Source organism: Zootoca vivipara, chromosome 5 (genome assembly GCF_965207765.1).
Source record: "Zootoca vivipara chromosome 5, rZooViv2.hap1.1, whole genome shotgun sequence".
Lineage (NCBI taxonomy): Eukaryota > Metazoa > Chordata > Lepidosauria > Squamata > Lacertidae > Zootoca > Zootoca vivipara.
In genome coordinates, this window is record NC_142588.1 from 28,576,976 (window position 1) to 28,598,730 (window position 21,755).

At 43.1% G+C, this 21,755-nt stretch overlaps 1 protein-coding gene across 4 annotated transcripts in view; it reads left to right on the forward strand.

Moving 5' to 3' along the window:
- The window catches only part of LRRC20 (leucine rich repeat containing 20), a 78,805-nt gene that overhangs the window by 25,407 nt on the left and 31,643 nt on the right, over positions 1-21,755 (forward strand). For all 4 annotated transcript variants that reach the window (XM_088670249.1, XM_035138430.3, XM_088670250.1 and 1 more), the window contains exon 4: positions 9,038-9,205. In XM_088670249.1, coding sequence (XP_088526375.1) covers positions 9,038-9,205 — 168 coding nt within the window. The remainder of the gene's footprint in view (positions 1-9,037; positions 9,206-21,755) is intronic.

Consider the following 21,755-nt stretch of genomic DNA (forward strand, 5'->3'; position numbering starts at 1 on the left):
TTGCGAATTTAGGGAAAAGCAAAGTTAAAAACAACTCAGTTATATCCAGCTGTTAAGGCAGGGAGCCAATGAGGAAAGAGGTTGGGCGCCTATTTTCAACTTCTATGATTATGGGGAAGTCAGGCAGTTTCCCTGCTGGATGTGGAACAACTGATTGGTTCAAAATTGGGAATGGAGTACAACAAGGCTGTATATTGTCTCCCTGCTTATTTAACTTACATGCAGAATATATCATGCGAAAGGCTGGACTAGATGAATCCCAAGCCAGAATTAAGATTGCCGGAAGAAATATCATCAACAACCTCAGATATGCAGATGACACAACTTTGATGGCAGAAAGTGAGGAGGAATTAAAGAACCTCTTAATGAGGGTGAAAGAGGAGAGTGCAAAATACGGTCTGAAGCTCAACATCAAGAAAACTAAGATCATAGCTACTGGTCCCATCACCTCCTGGCAAATAGAAGAGGAGGAAATGGAGGCAGTGACAGATTACTTTCTTGGGCTCCTTGATCACTGCAGATGGTGACAGCAGTCACGAAATTAAAAGACGCCTGCTTCTTGGGAGAAAAGCAATGACAAACCTAGACAGCATCTTAAAAAGCTGCCGACAAAAATCCATACAGTGGTACCTCTGGTTACAAACACTTCAGGTTACAGACTCTGCTAACCCAGAAATAGTACCTCAGGTTAAGAACTTTGCTTCAGGATGAGAACAGAAATCGTGCGGTGGCAGCGCGGCGGCAGCAGGAGGCCCCATTAGCTAAAGTGGTGCTTCAGGTTAAGAACAGTTTCAAGTTAAGAACAGACCTCCAGAAAGAATTAAGTTCTTAACCCGAGGTACCACTGTATAGTTAAAGCTATGGTTTTCCCAGTAAGGATGTATGGAAGTGAGAGCTGGACCATAAAAAAGGCTGATTGCCGAATAATTGATGCTTTTGAATTGTGGTGCTGGAAGAGACTATTGAGAGTCCCATGGACTGCTAGAAGATCAAACCTATCCATTCTTAAGGAAATCAGCCCTGAGTGCTCCCTGGAAGGACAGATCGTGAAGCTGAGGCTCCAATACTTTGGCCACCTCATGAGAAGAGAAGACTCCCTGGAAAAAAACCCTGATGTTGGGAAATATGGAGGGCACAAGGAGAAGGGGACTACAAAGGACGAGATGGTTGGACAGTGTTCTCGAAGCTACGGACATGAGTTTGACCAAACTGTGAGAGGCAGTGGAAGACAGGAGTGCCTGGCGTGCTCTGGTCCATGGGGTCGCAAAGAGTTGGACATGACTAAACATAACAACAGCCTGAAACAAAGTACCTGGAGGCCAATGGAAGATGTTAATGCACAAGCACTATTTTAAAATCAGATAGTTTCCTCCATAATTTAAAAGCTCTCCATAGTAGAACTCTGCATAAGCTGGGGATTTGAAATGATGATCTGTAAAGCTAATGCTGTCTTCGTGTGTGTTTTTCTTCTTTCTCAGAATTTCCTCCACTTCTTTTGTTACCCTTTCCATGTTTCTAAACTAAACAAGCAGTGTTCCTTCCCAAATGATGTTTCCCCAACAGATCCGAGAGCTGGATTTAGTTTGCCAACTTTCAAGATTTACCTTTTGCTATCAGGATCTTACAACCACCCAGATGGCTGACTCATTTAGCCATTCTCATGACCATTTTATTAGAAAACCATGTTTTTAAATTTTATTTTATTTTATAAGCAATGCTCTTTTTTCTCTCTTTCTCATTATAAAACCATGCTGTTAAGTAATGTACCGTATGTTCTTCCCTATTTTCATTCCCTACCCCCATGGCTTCAGACTCTCTGGAATTTTCTGATTCTGTCTAGCCCTGGCATTTCAGGTGCGACACAGCCATTTTTGCTGAATGGTTTTCTGGTGGTGAGATAGCAGTGGTGGCACAAAGTCTGTGGTCTTCCCACGCCTAGTAAAGCCCCCAATGCCTCCTTCTGCTGAGAAGGTTGCTGGCGTTCCCACTCCGGGTTTGTCATTTGACTTTAGCTAAGTTTACTTCTCAATGAAATTTAATGGTGATTCTGTATTGCCTTTTCAACAAACGCGAGCCGTGTGGGAAGCTGCTCCAAGGTACATCAGATATTGGAGAAGAGAGAAAAAACTAGACTCGATTTGCGATGGTGATAAGGTCCCGTATATATATGTGGATTCTATTTGTTGTGGATAAATGTCAACCTTAATCACCATTTCCAAACAATTCCAGTGTAATAGGATCTGATGACATGCTGTGTGAGATGGATGCTCCTAGTCGCTGCTTTTGCGAGACACTTGTTGCGTGTTGTTGCTTGCTGTGCTACATGCTCTGCTTGAGAGAGCACATCATTTATATGGATACCATTCACTCCTGCTTAAGTTAATTACCAAGACCATGCTGGACAAAGAATGGATGTGTCAATCCATGGCTGCTCTTGTTATTTATGCCTGGGTGCTTTCCCATCAGTGGGTTTTAATGCACATTAATGCAGGGCTGGGTTGGACGATAAGTGAAAATGTGTTTTTATGAAAGAAAGGGTTGCTGGCGTTCCCACTCCGGGTTTGTCATTTGACTTTATGAAAGAAAGGTAGAGGTGCATCTTGTCGCTAGAGTGGATTGTATCCTGAAAACTATGGGAGTCTGATGGCAATCAATACAACTCCTTGGAGTTTCTCACAATGAAATAGATGTCTTGGGGCTGCTTCGCTTCAGACCCTTTTCCTACACAGGAATGCATGGAGGTGATTGGTGTATGCTATCATTTGTGAAACTATTCTGTCTTGTACTCTGCAGCTTTTAAATTGGTGCATGCAGCAAAATATACTTTGCACAATTGCTGAATAGCCCACAGCACAGTCCCCACTCTAATGCCCTGTATCCTGGCTCTGTGTGAAACATCCTTAAAAGCAATACCTTTGAATGCAGTGCACAAGAGGGAAATATTGGTGTCTCCAATACAAGCGATGAAAGAAACAGAAGCAGCTGTGAATCCCAAAGGATTTTGGTGGCACTCCTTGAGAGATTGATCAAATCATTTGTCAAATCATCACCTCTGAATACCACTTGTTGGGAATTTTAGGTGGCAAGAGCTGTGGTGCTGAAGTTCTGCTTGCGAGCACCCCATAGCCATTGGGTTGGCCGCTGTGAGAAAAGGATGCTGGACGAAATGGGCCTTTGGCCTGATCCAGCAAGATCTTCTTCCGTGCTTATCTGTTCTGGGATCTTTTTCCTCTGAAGAAGAGAAGATTTGAAGCACGCCACATAAAATGCAGACAGTAACTGCATCTCCCAATTCTCAAAAGCAACGAACGGTGAGCTCAACCTGTGTCTCGATTATGCTACTTCCAATTAAAGATGGGGAGTTCACATGAAGATAAATTCCCCAATTAAAAACAAAAGAACATCCTTACACAATGGAAATATAGCATGTTGGGGAGAAGGCTAGCTTAGAACCCATCTCCTTTATATCTTATTATTTATGTGCACATTGTTGGTGGGGTAGCGGTGGAAAGAGGGGTCACCCCATCATGTGAGTGAGTCCCCTTTTAGTAGCCTGAAGTTTAGCAGTCTACTAGGCACAACGTTATCTCCCTAGACGCTTCGTGAGCACTAGGGCTATCAACGGCCTTCTTGAGGTTGCTTTTTTTGTTTGTTTGTTTGGTGTATTCCATCTGTTAACATTTCCCAGTAGATTCTTTTCAATCCATCAAGGTTAACAATGCATACAGTCCTCTGAGTTCGTACAAGACCCTTTCCACTCCGGATTCTCCCACCACAAGCACATGCAAGGGAATTATTTGGCTTGTGCTGTGAGGCAATGGAGAGAGATCTAGAATTTTGCTCCAAGTGGCAGCTCAGCTGAAGTGGGTACCATTTAATTTTCTGTTGAATTGCTGTGTAGGAGTAGTTCTATTTCTGTAAGCCTCTCGGAGCACTTGGCTTGGGCAGAAGAGGCAGGAGATGAATGGTGATATATTTATAAAGAAATACATTTAAAAGCACAGACACGTGCTGGAACGTGATGTATTCATAATCTCTCTGCTGATTAAGGACAATGGATTAAAAAAAATCTATTATTTATACAGAAGGAAAAACCAGAACCTAGATATGTTGTGTGCTGGGCTTTTATTTTAACATCTCTGATTTAACTCTCTATCAGCCTTCCTCAACCTGGATCCCTCCAGATGTCTTGCATTGAAACTTGCATCTTCCCTGACCATTGAGGACACCAGATTGGGGAAGGGTGCTGTAGATGTTCCTTACAAATCAGATTGCCCTGGGAGGAGGAGCGTCATTTGATTCTAGAACCACTTTGTAACATCAAATTCTATATCCAGGATCATGCTGATGCAATTCTACTGCAAGCATTCCTCATCATGAGAGACAAGATGGTGTTATAATCTCTGGTGTAGTTAAATTTTCATGCTAGTCTGTGTCAGAACATGAAAGGTACCCACATAGATTATGGAACACAGTTTCAGCAAATAGCATTCTTCTTCATCCAGATCAACAAAGACTTAATCTTTGATCCACTTCCTTGTCACAGTAAAACTGTTCCAGAATGGGGAGATGAATTCATTAGCAAATTGGCAGATTTGCAGATGATATCTCATTTAGCCTTTATCTTTGGCAACAAATACCGGTATATACGCCTTGACATCAAAGGCATCCAGTCTGTGCAAAACTTCCTTACATAAAAGAAAATTGCAAAGGAATGGGGAAGCTAATCCTCTGTCAAACTGTGCAGAACTTCTTTAATATCTTATCTTTTCAAAGCCCAAGAGTGTACTTCTGCTTGTGAATTTTGATCATCTCAGAGACTCCAGGCTTTTTACTGTCTGCTTTTTGTTCTAGCCCAATGCCTTGAAAGCAGAATTGAATGCAAGAGTGTGTAGTGAATTGGCAAACAGCAAAAAGTCTAGCCTATACAAACTACTGCTCACTGGAAGGACAGATTGTGAAGCTAAGGCTCCAATACTTTGGCCACCTCATGAGAAGAGAAGACTCCCTGGAAAAGACCCTGATGTTGGGAAAGATGGAGGGCACAAGGAGAAGGGGACGACAGAGGACGAGATGGTTGGACAGTGTTCTCGAAGCTACCAACATGAGTTTGACCAAACTACGGGAGGCAGTGGAAGACAGGAGTGCCTGGCGTGCTCTGGACCATGGGAAATGAACGAATTCCTATACCCCACAAATAACCCAGAGATGCATTTTAAATAAAAGGACACATTCTACTAATGTGAAAACACCAGGCAGGCCCCACAGATAACCCAGAGATGCAATTTAAATAAAAGGACTCATTCTACTCATGTAAAAACACGCTGATTCCCGGACCGTCCGCGGGCCGGATTTAGAAGGCGATTGGGCCCGGTCCAGCCCCCGGGTCTTAGTTTTCCTACCCATGATCTGGTTGCTCTTGTAAAAAGCACCATTCACCTTGATGTATGATTTGTGGGGTTTTTTTCTTTTTCCATTGCTTATACTAATTCGTTGTACAGTATTAGCAATCTTACTTTTTGTGATGTAACGAAACCTTTCCAAGCATCCACCAGACGGCAAAGGCTTATTCCCTGACTGCCTCTCCTTGTCAGTTATTGAGTGTCATGCACATTACAGCAGCTGGAGAGCTCTCAAAAGCAGACACCTCGCCTTGCGCTCCCAGCAAGAAGAGGCCCATCATTCCTGCGGGGATCCATCCGAACCACAGGCAACATGGGGGGCTGGTAGTGTTTTCCTTGCTGGAGAGACAAGCAAATTGCTGCTCCGGCTCCTTCCTTTGTTGTTTGGCAGCGGCTTCCTCTTTCCACTTGCTGCTCACATGGCAGAAAATAGGCTGGGAAATGAATTGCAATTAGGTGTTCACAGCATCTCAAAAAGGCTATTGTGGAACTAGAAAAGGCCAATCAAAATGATCAAAAGCTGCAGCAGCTCTGCAATGAAGAAAGGTTACAACATTCGGGTTAAAAAAAAAAAGTTAAGGGGGGTTGGGGATATGATCGAAGTCCATAAAAATTTCCATGGTGATGGGGTCATCCAATGAACTGGAGTAGTTAGCAATCCAGGATAGACAGAATTGTTTCAAACAGCATGTAGCTGAAAAGTGGAATCTGCTGCCCTACATTGTGGTCACGGCAGCCAACTTAGCATGAAAGGCGATTGGAGAGATTCCTAGAGACTAAGACCGTCCCTACATAACCCAGGCATAGGCAAACTCATCCCTCCAGAGATGTTTTGGGACTACAATTCCTATCATCCCTGACCCCTGATCCTGTTAGCTAGGGATCATGGGAGTTGTAGTCCCAAAACATCTGCAGGGCTGAGTTTGCCTATGCCTGACACAACCTCTAGGGCAGAGTTTCTCAGATTTGGGTCCCCAGCTGTTGTTGGGCTACAACTCCTACCATCCCTGACCACTGGTCCTGCTAGCTAGGGATGATGGGAGTTGTAGTGCAACAACAGCTGGGGACCCAAGTTTGCAACCAACTGCTCTAGGGTCAAGAGGCAATACTCCGTTGGATACCATTTGCTGGAAGGTTGTTGTCCTCGTGTCCTCCTTTTGGGCTTCTCCTTAGGCACCTGATTGGGAATTAGGATGCTAGACTAGATAGGCCTTTGATCTGATTCAGCGGAGCTGTTATGCTCTTGTTTGACTTTAAAGAAGTTGTAATGAAAGTAGGCACATTGAAGGATTTCTCAGTTAGGAGAAGTAGCACCTGTCTTTGGGACAGGAGGTTCGCCCTGTTAAGAATTCCATTCTTCAGACAAGGAGCTTTGCAGAGGCTGATAGGGCTTTATTCAGCTTCAGCCTTCTCTGGAGCAAGTTGCTAACAAGGAATTGTGATTGCCTGCTCAATTTGTTGGGTTCAGTTTTTTATTTTCATTTTATTTATTTATTTTGTTTGTTTTCAGTTCTTACTGCTACATAAACTGCTTTGATGCTAAGAAAAGCATGATGAAAATACCTTTTAAATATATGGCACAATGTCACACAGCAAGGAACACTTGCTTTGTTTCTGTTTTTGAGTGTAATGTTTGCCTCTTGCCCTAAAATGGGACAATGTGGATTTCTTCGTATTATTAAAATGCTAAGAACAGCTTAAGTAGGTTCTCCATGATATGTTGCCTCAAAATCTACCACTTTCTAACTGTAAGGTAGAAAGGGTCCCCCTCTCTGCTTTCTTCCTCTTTCTTTTTAGTTAATTGTTTGCAGAAAGTAAGTTTCAGCAGGTCCACACAGTGGGCAGGCATGGTTCTGCCTGATGAACTGTCTTCAAAGTCATGCTTAATAATGAATGCTTTTTGCATTGTATCAGAAGCACCATATCTCTTCAAATTGGCCTGTAGAGATTTCTGTAGACTTCTCATTAGAGAGAATATTGAATGAAGGCTCAAGTTATCTATCTAAAAAGTCAAGGTTTTGCTCTAGAAATTAGGAGTCTTGGAAATAGACCAAAATCCTGAAACTTTCCGTCTAAACGCCTACATATTGGACCCAAGTGAACCTTAGATTAATTAAAACCCAAATTTTAGAGTGTCTCTTTCTTCTATGCCACCCCCCCCCACAATAACCATAAAGTGAAGGGGGGAAACTGAGTTCCATATGGAGAAATAAATCCTGATATCTGACAACATAAACCAGACATACACTGAGATGATTAATCTCTCTTGCTCCTGAAATCTGTTCTGAGAGGGGTGGTTATTAGCATGCTTTATAGTCTCAGCCCATTGTTTATGCAGTGCTTTGTTCAGGTGTTAAACCAGTCTGCCAGTCTGCCTTTTGAAGACCTCATGAAGACTCAGTTTGCGCAAAATAAAGCTGCCAGATTTTGACTGGACCAGCTCATTAGGCCAGGTGTCACTTTCGACAACCGAAGTGTATGTTTTTAGGATTCACCATATCCATCTGAATAAAATCAGTCTAAATAAATTACAAGCCTGTTATATATATTGTTGTAACCTGTCCTGGGACCTTATGGTGAAAGGCAGGCAAGAAATCCAATTAGTGATGATGACAACGACAACAACAATGATGAAATAGTTTTGCTGGATACCTATTTGCTTATGAGCTCATTTCAAAATTCTGGCACTTACATATTTGTTTTAAAGCCTTTAATGGATTGGGAATCTCATGAACTGCCTTTTTGCATGCCGTTGTGCTTGAGCTCTAAGATAATTCCTGAGCCCCCCCCCCCCTAGCCCCATCTAAGGTGAGGCTCAAAGGGATTGTTTGTTTGTTTGTTTGTTTGTTTGTTTGTTTGTTTGTAGCATTGTGGAATACCCTCTGTGAGAAGACTCTTCCGATACCATCTTGTTGACTTTTTAGGTACCAGGGTAAAACCTTTTCTTCATCCTTTCAGTCATTTTAAGTATCAGTGTTTTGTCTTTCTTCTTCTGCTTGCTATTAATGTTCTGCATTTTAATCCCCTAGCTATAGTTTTAATTTTTATAAATCATCCTATGATTTATTCTGATGAATGGAAGTATATTAAAAAAAAATATCTTAAATCAGAGACAGGGAACCTGTGGCCCTCAAGATGTTGCTGGGCAGCAACTCTCAGCATCCTTCACTGTTGGCCATGCTTTCAAGGGCTGATGGGAGTTGGAGTCCAAAAACATCTGGAATGCCAGAGCTGCCCCATCTGTGTCAGTCTGCAAAAAGAGACATCTAGAATTCTGCAGAACAGCTGCATCCTCCCACTCCCACACCACCGCACAAGAAACCCAGCTTCAACATTTCCTTGAGAGTTTTAGCTAGACAGAAATGTCTTCTCCACTGGCTCAGTCTCACAGATGAGTGAGAAGTAAGTTTTCCACAAGTGAGTTAGATCACAGAAGCTGGCTTCTGCTGTCAGGCCTGTTTTGTTAGCAAGAGGCCAGCAAGCATTGACAACTTCTCTCCTTCAGTCTCTGTGTTGTTTTATATTACTTGTCCTTAACGGCAGGGCCACTCACTGCCTGAAATAAAGGACGGTTTGGCAGAATGTCTTTCTGGATTGGCCAGGTTTTCATGATTTCTCACCCTGTCCAATTGCAGAACTCAATCTGGAAGGGAATTGTATCCACCGCTTGCCAGAAGAGGTCCGAACCCTGCTGCACCTGAGAGTCATCAACCTGTCCAGGAACAAATTTAGTCGCTTTCCAGAACAGCTGACCTCTTTGCCAGCTCTTGAAACAATCAACCTAGAAGAGAATGAGATCACAGGTAAGAGACTGCCCTGTTTCTGGGCATCCAAGGACTTCTCTGTTGCAACTGTGGAGTAGAGAAGATCTTGCGTTAAAACTTACTCGGATGTTCAATGCAACCTTGTGTTTAAGCACAAGCTTGGTAGCTAGCCGTGAAGAAGAATTGCCTGCAAGCAATAGTACTACTGTTGCTATTATTGGTCTCAATATCTTCCAAACTCTGCCATGAGCAACTTTTCATAATTAAGCAATTGTGTGATTTTCATAGGACGTCTCATCACTTAAGACGATGCTTTGCATTAAACTTCGCCTGCAATTGAAGGCTCTGTCCTTTGGCACTTTTGCTAAGCAATAATATTCTCATCACTGTTTTTCTTCTAACCTGAAAGCATTAGAGCTACACTTTTTAAAAAGAAGCTATGCTATTTGCATTCATGAATACTGTATAAGTATTTCTCCTTTTACTTTTCTGTGCTGTTTCAGCTCCTCCCCCTTTGGAAAATGATTCAAAATCATTTTTTAAAATGATGATTCCTTTGAAGAGCAAACTCAGTCTAAGACGTTGGACCCCCCTCAGGTCACATGCTTCCCTTTGGAATTGAATAATGAGCGGAATATGCTGCTCGTTTTTATTTTTCTGGAAGTGAGTCATCTTTTAGAAGACTTTGCCAGCCAGGTGTAAAAACTGTTCGTTGCACCTGTACGTTTTCTATTGTAGGACTAATAGGAGCTTCAGGATAGGTATAATGGGTGCATTTATGTAAGAGAAATGAACAGCTGCTCAGTTAAATTTGGAGGCCCTTAGACCTCCTACAGGTTGTTTGGTTAGATCCTGATGAGATTTAGTAGAATACTAGAACTGGCAAGTCTAATTTGAGGCAATAATAATAATAATAATAATAATAATAATAATAATAATAATAATATATAAAAAAACAGAAAACATGTGATGTGATTGTTGCTTGCTGCCATATCAACTTTTCATGCTTTCTGCACATAATCATTGGATGCATTGTAGGCTGGGGGAGGTGGTTTTAGTTGTGTTCGTCATGTTAATTACTTATTAGCTTATGTCTATGTATAAGGCTCTTATAAACTTGGGCTGCAAATCAGAGCACTCCAGGAGCTTCTGTTGCAAGCCACCATTCAGCCGTGCCCTGCACGGATGTTTATCCCCAGTACCAAATTCAAGTATCTTGGATTTGGGTCCAGGGTGGGGAACCTGTCCCGTGCATCCTTTTAAAAAAATTCTGTCCATTCCAGGTAAAGCTTCCAACAGCAACCTGACTACAAAGACAAGTAGTGCAATACAAACACTTAGAAATATGCACAGACTGCCCCCCTCCAATTTCCTCCAAGGTCACGGGAGCAGATAAGATGAGGAGCCATGCAGGTGCATCGGATCTGCTGCTGTAGTGCCCATCTTTGCTGCATGTAGAGGCTACATGGTAGGAGGAGGAAGTGCCTAGGAACCTCTGCTGACTGAGAGGCAGGAAGGGGTGAAAGCTCCTATTTTTTTCATTTTTGCCAGCCTATCTGTCGACATATACCATCTATGATGCATCTTCATGAAGTTTTCTTTTAATTGATAAGAAGCCATAAAATGTACATTTTTTTTGTCCAAAATTTAGCCCAGTCTTTATATTCAATTTCGTAACCTAAATCTTGTCCCCACCTTAACATATTCTTACTTTTGATTTCTTGATCTATTTGTATGTTATTTAATAATTTATACATTTTTGTAAGTATTTTTTGTTTACTCTGTAAGACTTCTTTATCTAACTTTGATATTTTATTTTCAAACCCTCTACTTTTTGTATCTTTTTCAAAAGTCACTTTCAATTGAAAACATTCCAGTCAATTTATTCCCATTTTTTTATTCTTCATAATCTTTTAATTTTGGTTTTTCATTCATTTCTTCCACTAACTCTTTGTAGGTAGGCCACAATTTTCTTACGTTATTCCTGAGTGTAGAGGTTGCCTCTACCGGGGAGGTCCACCTAGGAGTTTTTTCTATGATTTTCTCCTTTGTTCTCTCCCAAACTTCAAATATAGCCTTTCTCACTAAGTGATTCGGGAATCTTTTGTGTACCTGTATTTTCCCATACATTAGATAGCCATGCCATCCATAAATTCTATCCCAGCCTTCTAATTCCAAGATCTCCATATTTTTAAGTAACATCCACTCTTTCAACCAGCTCCAACATGCAGCTTCATAGTATCTTCTTAAATCTGGAACTGCGAAGCCTCCTATTTCTTTTGACCCCATCATGATTTCAGATTTAATTCTAGCTTTTTTCCCTTGGCAAATAAAGTTGGCAAGGTCTTTTTTGGCAGTCTTTCAGATATTTAGTCCCTATTATCATAGGTGCAGTCTGGAAGAGGAACAGAATTTTTGGGAGTATCATCATTTTAATCATTGATACTTTCCCCCATAATGATAATTTTAATTTATTCCATTTTCCTAAGCTTTCTTTAATTTCTTTCCATTTTTAATATAATTGTCTTTGAATAAATTCGTATTTTTATTTGAGCTTGTTCATTACTGAAGCAACCACTCTCATTCTAGCTTCAAGCTCCAGGGCAAGGGAAACATTAGATATTTGCGAGTGGAGTGTTCCCCCCCCCCAAGTACTTGCAAACATCCTTGAGCATTTGTGAGTACTGGAAATAAATGCTTGCATGGTTCTTGAACCAAACACAGGGATGTCATTTGCATTCCTAGCTATGATGTAGGATAGCTCTCTGTGCCGTGCTATCACTACAGAGATAGACTTTGAGTGATATATAAAGCCCCTGGATATTGGAATAGCTGCTTAGATAAACTGGAGATTTCAGATGAAGAACTTTATTGCACGTAAATTTTGTGTCAGTGGTGATCTACTCCTTGGGGACGCGCAGGGAAGCATGACTTCCCCGTTCTCAGTTTGCCGAATGCTTTTATTTTATAAGTATAAATTAATGAACTAATTAAATCTGAGTTGTTGGTTTTTTAAAAAAAGGGAAAAATCATCTTTATTGAGCAGTCTGTTTGGCTGCTTGCCAAATGCTTAGTTTTTTCTGTGTTTTTCACTTTCTCTTTTTAGTTACTAAACACAGACACATCTTTAATATCGCAAAACGAAATCAGCTGGCATCTCAAAATGCCAGAGAGAAGTGACAGGCAATTAATTCATAGATTAAAGGGAACAGGGACTTGTCAGTGTGAAGTTGAAAATAAATTGGTCTCAGATGTAGCATAGGGAGCCTCACGGATGATCAATACCAAATGTTTTATCTCCCGTTTTACTGATATATATATATATATATATATATATATATATATATATATATATTGGCAAAGCTGTCTGTCAGGCCCGTATTGATAAAAATGGTCAGGAGGCAGTAAGAAACAATAAAGTGTGTGTGTGTGTAGTACACACACAATCATTTTCAAGTCGTTTTTCGGTTGTGCAACATGGCAATTTTAAGCATGAGGTATGAATTGGTGTGCCCTAGTTCAACTCCCAGTTCATTCATGAATTCACTGGGCAGCCTTTAGGCAAACCACTATTTTCTCGACTTCCCGCATGGCATGTTTGTGGATTAACACTGGCCTAACTCAAGCTTGTCATACAGGCATCTGGTGACTTTTAAAGTTATGTCCTTATACACGAGGAATGGGCAACTGGACCCAAGTCCCACAGGGCCCTGCCCTTCAGCTGGCAACCTGTATAATGCCAGGTGTGGGACAGGTGGGTGTGGCCTGGCCAAAGCCCACTTAGATGCCCAGGTTAGAGGTTCCCAACCCCATCATATAATGTAGTCTCTAGTTGGCCCTTGTAGCTGCATGAAGTTGGGTGGGGTCCTGTTCCTGTTCCTGTTCCCTTCCTGTTGTCAGTACTGTACAGTTATTGTCTAGCTTCCTGACTGGCATGTCCTCTAAGCTCCCAGAGCAGCCGCTGCCTAGTCCTAGGGAAGGTTAGGAAAGCTGCAAGGCGGGGCTTAGCAATCTCTGCAATTGAAGGAGGCAAGAGTTGTCCAATACCACTCCACAGCGAGACTTGGGTGCGTCAGCAAGGTAAGCTGCCCTTTCTGGGGAGCGGAGGGAGGGCAGGCTTGCTCTTTGCATGCAGGATAAAACTCACGGCCCCATCTGGCAGGGCGGCTGCCACTTGGTCACTCCTGGCAAAGTCCATCTCTCTTTGCTTGGCTGCTACAGCTGCCATGAAGTAAACTCAGTGGCTTCTGTGCCCAGGCTACGTAGCTGGCTGGAGTTCTCAAATTAGGAAGCGGCAAACTCCACACTTTCCCCACTCCAAAGAAGAAGAAGAGGACGGAGCATTTGGGGCACACAGCGGAGGAGGTGGAGGTGGCAGTGCGCTGCGGCAGGCGCACAGTGGAGGAGGAGGAGGCTGATAAGGAGGCAGCAAGTGGCGTACTTCTTCGAGGCCGGATCTGCTGCCTCTCCCAGCTTTCCGGAACCTACTGTCTTGAGGCCACTGCCTCACCTCGCTTCATGGTCGAGCCAGCCCTGAACCAAGGGTGTCCATTCTGTGGTCCATGGCTCTACCTTTCCCCTTTGACCTCTTTTTATTGGTCCATCTCAGCAGGCAATCCTGACATGGGAAGCTGGTTTGACCTGTATATGAACAGGCCAAAATGCAGCATCTAGCAGCCCATCGTTAATACTCCAAGCATTGATTCAATTCTAAGACTTAATAAAATCCAGGAATTGTGGGTGTCTGGCAGCCACAAACCCTGGCTCCCACAAACTCATAAAAACAGTGATAAAAAGCCCCACTTGACCGTGTTCATGGTCACATTTCCCCAGTGAACGGCTCACATTTGGAAGACAGCAGTTATAATGTGGACCCGGTTGCTTTCCTGAAGAACAAGGACAGCCACGTCTCATTGTGACGAGAATATTGTTGACTACATTATCTGGCAGTGACTAATTGATGACCTTTTCCCTCCCACCACTTCAGTTTAATAATTAAACTGCAGATAACCTGCTGGGCTGACAGTGGCCTTCAAACTTTATTGAAAAGTTTTTATTTTTAAAGAGACGTTTTTAAGGTTCCTGCCAACCTAGCAGGCTATCTGCTGTTGAATCATTAATATGGCTTATTAATCTAAGCTTCCTAGAACCCAGTTTAAATTTAGTTCAGTCCTGGGGTGAGAGGTCTGGGATTAATATTTGGAACCCCAAAGGTTGAAACTTTACCCAATTCAGCAGGAACTACTTGTTGTGGGACTTTTACACAGGAATGCAAACAAGGACCCTCTAGAGCTCTGGAAATGCTCAAGATAGCAATACCCTCGATTAAATGCTGTTGTTGCTGGTGTTTGTTACATCGGTATGCACAACACTTTCCAGAGTACATGAATAAAGAACCCTCCATATACAGTCTCAAGTTCAACACAGGGAAGGCAACAGATGGAAGGGAGGATTTGGGTTTTTGCTTGTTGTTGTTTAGTCGTTTAGTCGTGTCCAACTCTTCGTGACCCCATGGACCATAGCACGCCAGGCACTCCTGTCTTGCACTGCCTCCCGCAGTTTGGTCAAACTCATGTTCGTAGCTTCGAGAACACTGTCCAACCGTCTCGTCCTCTGTCGTCCCCTTCTCCTTGTGCCCTCCATCTTTCCCAACATCAGGGTCTTTTCCAGGGAGTCTTCTCTTCTCATGAGGTGGCCAAAGTATTGGAGCCTCAGCTTCACGATCTGTCCTTCCAGGGAGCACTCAGGGCTGATTTGCTTATTTCACATGATTAAACAAGCATGCTTCACTAGACCATTTATTTTTTTGAGGAAAAGCTCCCATCCACTGAAAACTGGTGCAGGTCCTTGCCTCAGACCAGGGTTGTTCTGGATTGGGGGCCCCACAACTGCGTCCTCTCCAAAATAAAAATGGGCTAAGCAAATTTGTTTATACACGTAACTGAATGCACATGTATTTTGGCCCTCAATGGCACTTGCACTTACAGTATTTGGGTTTGCTCAGCGAGGCAGGCATAGCCAATGTAATACCCACCTCAGGTTGCTGGACTACAGCTCCCATAATCCCTGACCATTGGCCAGGTTGCCTGGGGCTGATGGGAATTGCAGTCCAAGAACATCTGAAAGGCTCCACATTGACCACCCAAGGGATGTAGTTTTGGCAGGGGGGCATTCCAAAAGCTTCACAGAAAAGGTGACTTTGGAAGAACTGCGAGAGGCAGCATCACACAGGTGTTCTGAGAGGCAGCTGCAGACTTAAAAGGCAGCAAGAGCAAGGGGCAAAGTCGTGTGAAGGAGCAGTCTGCTAAGGTGGGTGAGCAATTGTCACAGGCAGGGAATATATCAAGATAGGAGCAGAAGGAAAACGGAAGACACTTGGATGGTAAGTACAAGGAGTTCGTTCTAGATATGTGGCAGATGAAAAGCCAGTGTTAGGGATTTCAGGAGAGGCAGCGATGGGAGGGTTGAATGACATTGGCAGTATTGTTGTGGACAAGGACCAAAGTGAGACTACAGAAGACCAAACACTACAGGATTGCTGGAGTCAAAGCAAGCAGTGATCAAAGCACGAACCAGTGATTGTGCCAAGGACAAGGCTTGTATTTTTGCAGCGCTGCAATGGGAGAATTGGCACGACAGTGAAGGGCTACGAGAAGCACCTACAAATATCCTCCTTGCGTATGGCAAACATTCTTAGAAGTATGATGAATACCCAATTTGCTGCTTCAAAGAGAGAGGATTTGACATGGTAGTCCTTTTTTTTTTAGTTCATTGTACAGTATACAGTAATTTTCCACTGGGCCTCTAGTGCTCTTAGGGACAAAATACTGGATGTGATTGAAGAAGACAAATCAAAGTACAGTATCATTTTTGGACAGCAATTTTTCTGTCGGTATAACTGCTTTCAGAATGTGTCCATTGTTATTTTAGGCTACTTCCTGCTTTTATGTAGGTTGATATCTCAGAGGTAGTCATTTAGACAGACTTTACTATATATTTGATTTCATAACTGAGTATCTCAGTCTGATACCTGAATAATAAGCTACATTTAAAAAGGTGTGAGGATAGGATTAATGTCTCCCCTCCCCTTCCTTTTTGCATGAATCATTTCATATAGATGTACTAGGAGGGAGGGTGTATTGAAAAGCTTTAAGACACCTTCCTGCACCAGATAGAAATATTGTTGCAGATAGAACAATAGGCCTAGAAAGGGTTCCTGGATTTGTGTGATTATAGTGTTCTATTCCAGGCCCACATCACAGTTATTTTCTGTATTATCTGCAAAACAGCGGAGCAAAAAACAACATGGGAGGCAGCAGCTACGAGTTACTGTTCTCTGAAGCTACAGCAGGCACTGTGATTCTCGTGGTTTGACTTCACCCCCAGAAGCGTAGTCCATTGTCTCTTGAGACAGACGGATGCCAAAACCAAAAATAGCGATCAACGCTTTTATCTCGATAATTACATTCTGCACCAGTGTCAAATAACCAGGCACCACAAAGTTGTTTCAGAACTATGAAATATGATCTATAACAAGGAACAATTTTGATAACACGTTGAAGTTTTGAGGCTGGGAGGTGCAATCCCATAATCCATAGGGATGCAGGAGCGAGACCAGGGTACTCTGAATGAAAGCAGGATTAGAAGTTAAGCATAGCGGCAGTTGCGCATAGATTTAATGGCAGCATTTGGCTGCACATTCTGCAGTGGCCCATAAAGTAGTAGAACACAAAGCTCTGGGCAGTAGTGGAGGCTTATAACAGGTTTCATCATAATTAATTAGGCCAGTTGGTGCTTATTATCTGTTGACCTGATTGAGCATTTATGGGACTTCAATTGCATTTGGTTTGATGTTCCTTCTTTTGGTGCTTAATCACCTTATCGACTCTCAGCACATTCATTGATTCATGCTGTTAAACTCTTCTGTCCAGTTACACAAGACCATCAAGGAAAAGCCTAGTGTGAACAAGGCTGTATATTTCGGGGGCTACCTGGCAGCCGACTCCGTAATCACAGTGCTTTGCACTGTTTCCAACCACTAGGATCAATGAGGTTTCTCACAACACTGTGAATTTGGTGGTGCAAGCTAGTAGTTAACTGTGATTGTGAAGTCCTGGTTCAACTCAGCTCCTTTGATTAATAACATGTTACTTGTACCTGTTGGCATAAAAAGGAAATCTGTGGTGTTAGATTGATATGTAAGGTTTGCACACAGCCTGGAAGCTTTTAGCTTGCGAATCCTTGGTAGGAGAGCAGGCTGACCTTAATCCACACACACACACACACAGGAAAAATAGCAAAGATGTTTAATCTTGGAAATACATACAGTGGTACCTCGGAAGTCGAACGGAATCCGTTCGGGAAGTCCGCTTGACTTCCAAAACGTTCGGAAACCGGGGTATGGCTTCCGATTGGCTGCAGGAAGCTCCTGCAGGCAATTAGAAGCTGCAGAAGCTGCATCAGTTATTCGGGTTCCAAAGAATGTTCGCAAACCGGAACACTCAGTTTCGGGTTTGCAGCATTCGGGAGCAAAAACGTTCGACTCGCAAGGCGTTCAGGATCCAAGGTGCGACTGTACTTGGATAGGAAAGTTTCTCTCATTCTGAGTTGGGAGTGCAATGGAGCTATGCTTGCTCCTTCATTCTCAGAGATCATTCCAATATGACCTCCCCACAGAAGATCTGAAGAAGTAGAGAGGCAGGGTTGCAACCTAAGAATATCAGTCTTAAGATCAAAGGGAAAGAGGAGTGAGACGATGCAATAATTGAGGGTTCCCTTCTCTGTCCTCTTCAACCCATGCAAACCTCTCTCACCAAGTTGAGTCGCACTCACACTTCCAGCATGTGCCATGGGTGCATTTATTGAATTCCCCGCATCTCCTCTTTTAGAGGAGTAATGGTGGAGAATCCTTCACTCTCCTTTTACCTGCAGAAGCTCCAGCATCTCATCCCATCCAGGCCCATATTAGGATAGTGGCCAACAAAGACGCTACAGCAGAAGTGCAGCGGTTGGCTTGGTGCCCAGATGTGGCTGGGAGGAACTTAAGCTGTATGAACTGCATGTGAACGAGATGAACTTGCTGCCTAACTTCCAACGGGATCTGCAACATTAATTTATACCTGCAGATCAGGCCTTAGGTACCAGGCTGGGTGTTTGGCAAATGATACCTGCATGCTAGAATTGCTTAAGCCCAAGGAAGCCTCCTCCTATTCAGAATGGCCTGCATCATAGCTAGCTTAGTGGTGAGCACAGACTTTGTATGCAAACGGACCAAGGCTCAATACCTGGTACCTCTGGGTAGGGCTGGGAGAAACCCTTGTTGGAATTGCTGGAGAACTGCTGCCAGTCAGAGTAGACAGTGCTGAACTAGATGGACAAACCTTCTGGGATTTTTTTTGATTTTTTGGCTGCTTGCCTAGGAGCACAAAAATGGGAATGATAAAGAACCTGGTCAACTGCAATGCATTGCTGCTGGATTAGGTTTGGCTTGGTGTGTAAAAACGTTAATCATGCGTAGGTTTTTAAGCAACTGCATAACTGTCCTACATTGGGTGTCTTTTTTCCTTAATTGAGAGGTGCTTCAGTTGGTTTGGAGACTGATGGTTGTGCAATTGCCTGTGCATTGCCGCCATATATGCCACCCCCAAAAGAACTTAACAACCATCTGCTCCATATTTATTCAAATGGTGTCAGGTGGCACAAAGTTCATTCAGAACAGCTCGTCTTGCCTTGCCTTGCCTTATTTTATTTTTCATGAGCAGCTTAGGCCAATTATGTGATGCCCGAGAGTGCTTTAACAGTACTATTAAACAGCAGGGAACTGCGAGATTGCGCTGGTAAACATCACTTAATTATTTCAGGAAGCTATTCAAGCCTAGCAAAAATAATTTCCCACTCCACTCTACCTAAATGTCGCTTCACCGTAGTTCTGCTCCATGTAGCTCAACTTTCTCTTGGGTCTTGTCTAGGCTATACAGCAACAAGTGCGACCTGCAACGAAATGTTGCAAGGATTAATCCTCCTGCTCAGGTTTCCCAGCAGTCAGCCATGCCCTTTTCTAGGTGACACCATTCCACCACACCTGGTTTCCCAATGTCCTCCCCCAGGAGAAGCTGGTGAAGATATCTGTGGACCCTCCCCTGCCCAGAGAAACAAGACAGAGCTGCAACACCATAGTAGCACCCTTCCCCTGCTTTTAGTTATGTCCTTGATTTCCTTTCCAGACATGGACAGTAGTAGAGGTCAATGAATAATCTATGCACGCTTCTTTCCCCAGAAAGAAGATGTTTTGAGATTAGTGGTCTTCCTCTCATTTATTCACATCTCCAGTTATAGGCATGGGGAGGAGACTACTTGGGATAGATTGGTTTGCTGCAAAAAAAATAGCATCTAGGCATTCTTTTTATTGTGCATTCATGATTATTTGTGCTCATGATGGCATTTTTTTTGGAGAGGGGGGGTTTATATGTGCTCTCACATCCAGCACTCTTTGTGCCCACAAAAGTTTTGGGGCAATCATACTGCTTCATTATCAGCTGCTGCATGAGCCACAACCTCCTTTCTGACACTCCAAAACTTATTACATCACGAACGTTCCCATTTTATTTTATTGTTTTCATCCCACTTTTGTTGTACTGTGGCACTCGTGCTTTAAGGCTTCCTGGCAACATTCGTGAATTAGGTTTGGTTCACATAGTGGCTGTAGAAGATGCCAGCTTTCCTGTGGGGTTTTGGGCTGAAAGGAGTGGCGATTTTATTGCAGCAGCCGCACCGTGAACATAAAAACAACTTTGAAAGTGTGCAAATGGAAGAATGGTGGCATAGCAGCATAGTGCAAGTTATATGTGCTTGGGGTAGGGGGGGCATTGAGCATGGCATGAACATGGACAGTGCAATGAGTGGAGTTAGAATGTGAATGCAGTATTGTAGGAACACTGGGGAAGCATCGGAAGACAACTGATAAAGCAGGCTGGTTTGTGGACAGTTCATTGTAAATCCACTTCAAACACACTGGGTTGCTGCATGTCACAATAAAACAGCAATCTGGATGGCTCCTTGGGGAAGACATTGATTCCTGCTTTTGCAAAGGTCCCAGAGGGGTCTTTGGTTACCTTGCCATTTTGCAGCTGTTCTAACAATGCTTGATAATGACTTCTTCTTCTTTCCTTTAATCTGGTGGATGGGCAGACCATGCCGTTTTTCCCCATGCATTTCCAGTCTACCTTTATTTTCTGTTTGTGCTGTAGCTCCCCTCACATCTTCTCCTTGCCATTTCCAAGCCACTTCATCTGAACCTCTGTAAAAATTAGATTAGAGCTGGTTTTGTGAAGACAAGGAAGGTAAATAATCAATTGTAAAGTATTTTGCATACTATAAAACAGGCATCCCCAAACTGCGGCCCTCCAGATGTTTTGGCCTACAACTCCCATGATCCCTTGCTAAGAGGACCAGTAGTCGGGGATGATGGGAATTGTAGTCCAAAACATCTGGAGGGCCGAAGTTTGGGGATGCCTGCTATAAAAGCATTACATGATAAAACAAACAAGGACTGGCTCTCTGAGATGGAAGAGTATTTGTTGGGCCAGAGAGAGAGAGAGAGAGAGAGACTTGCATCATCCCCAAGGAGTCCTAAGACAAGTAAAGTTGTTGTTGTTTAGTCGTTTAGTCGTGTCCGACTCTTCGTGACCCCATGGACCATAGCACGCCAGGCACTCCTGTCTTGCACTGCCTCCCGCAGTTTGGTCAAACTCATGTTCGTAGCTTCGAGAACACTGTCCAACCATCTCGTCCTCTGTCGTCCCCTTCTCCTAGTGCCCTCAATCTTTCCCAACATCAGGGTCTTTTCCAAGGATTCTTCTCTTCTCATGAGGTGGCCAAAGTATAGCCTCAGCTTCACGATCTGTCCTTCCAGGGAGCACTCAGGGCTGATTTCCTTAAGAATGGATAGGTTTGATCTTCTTGCAGTCCATGGGACTCTCAAGAGTCTCCTCCAGCACCATAATTCAAAAGCATCAATTCTTCGGCGACCAGCCTTCTTTATGGTCCAGCTCTCACTTCCATACATCACTACTGGGAAAACCATAGCTTTAACTATGCGGACCTTTGTAGGCAAAGTGATGTCTCTGCTTTTTAAGATGCTGTCTAGGTTTGTCATTGCTTTTCTCCCAAGAAGCAGGCGTCTTTTAATTTCGTGACTGCTGTCACCATCTGCAGTGTACAAGTACAAGTAAAGTACAAACTATTTTGTTTTCTTTGTACCAAAGCTCAGCAACACACTGAGATATTATGATATAATATGGATCTAACTTGGAGAGCTAATACAGATTTGTTTCTCCTGTTAATTGTGATATGAATAAACTGCGTACATGTCTTGGATAATGAATTAAACTGTAGAGATCAGATGATTCTTTTCTGCAGATTGCCTAGGCATCAGTCTATTGTTTCACAACTGTGCCATATACAGTGGTACCTCAAGTTGAGAACTTTGCCCCAGGCTGAGAACGGAAATTGTGTGCCAGCAACCCAGTGGCAGCAAGAGGCCCTCATTAGCAAAAGCACACCTCTAGTTAAGAACAGTTTCAGGTTAAGA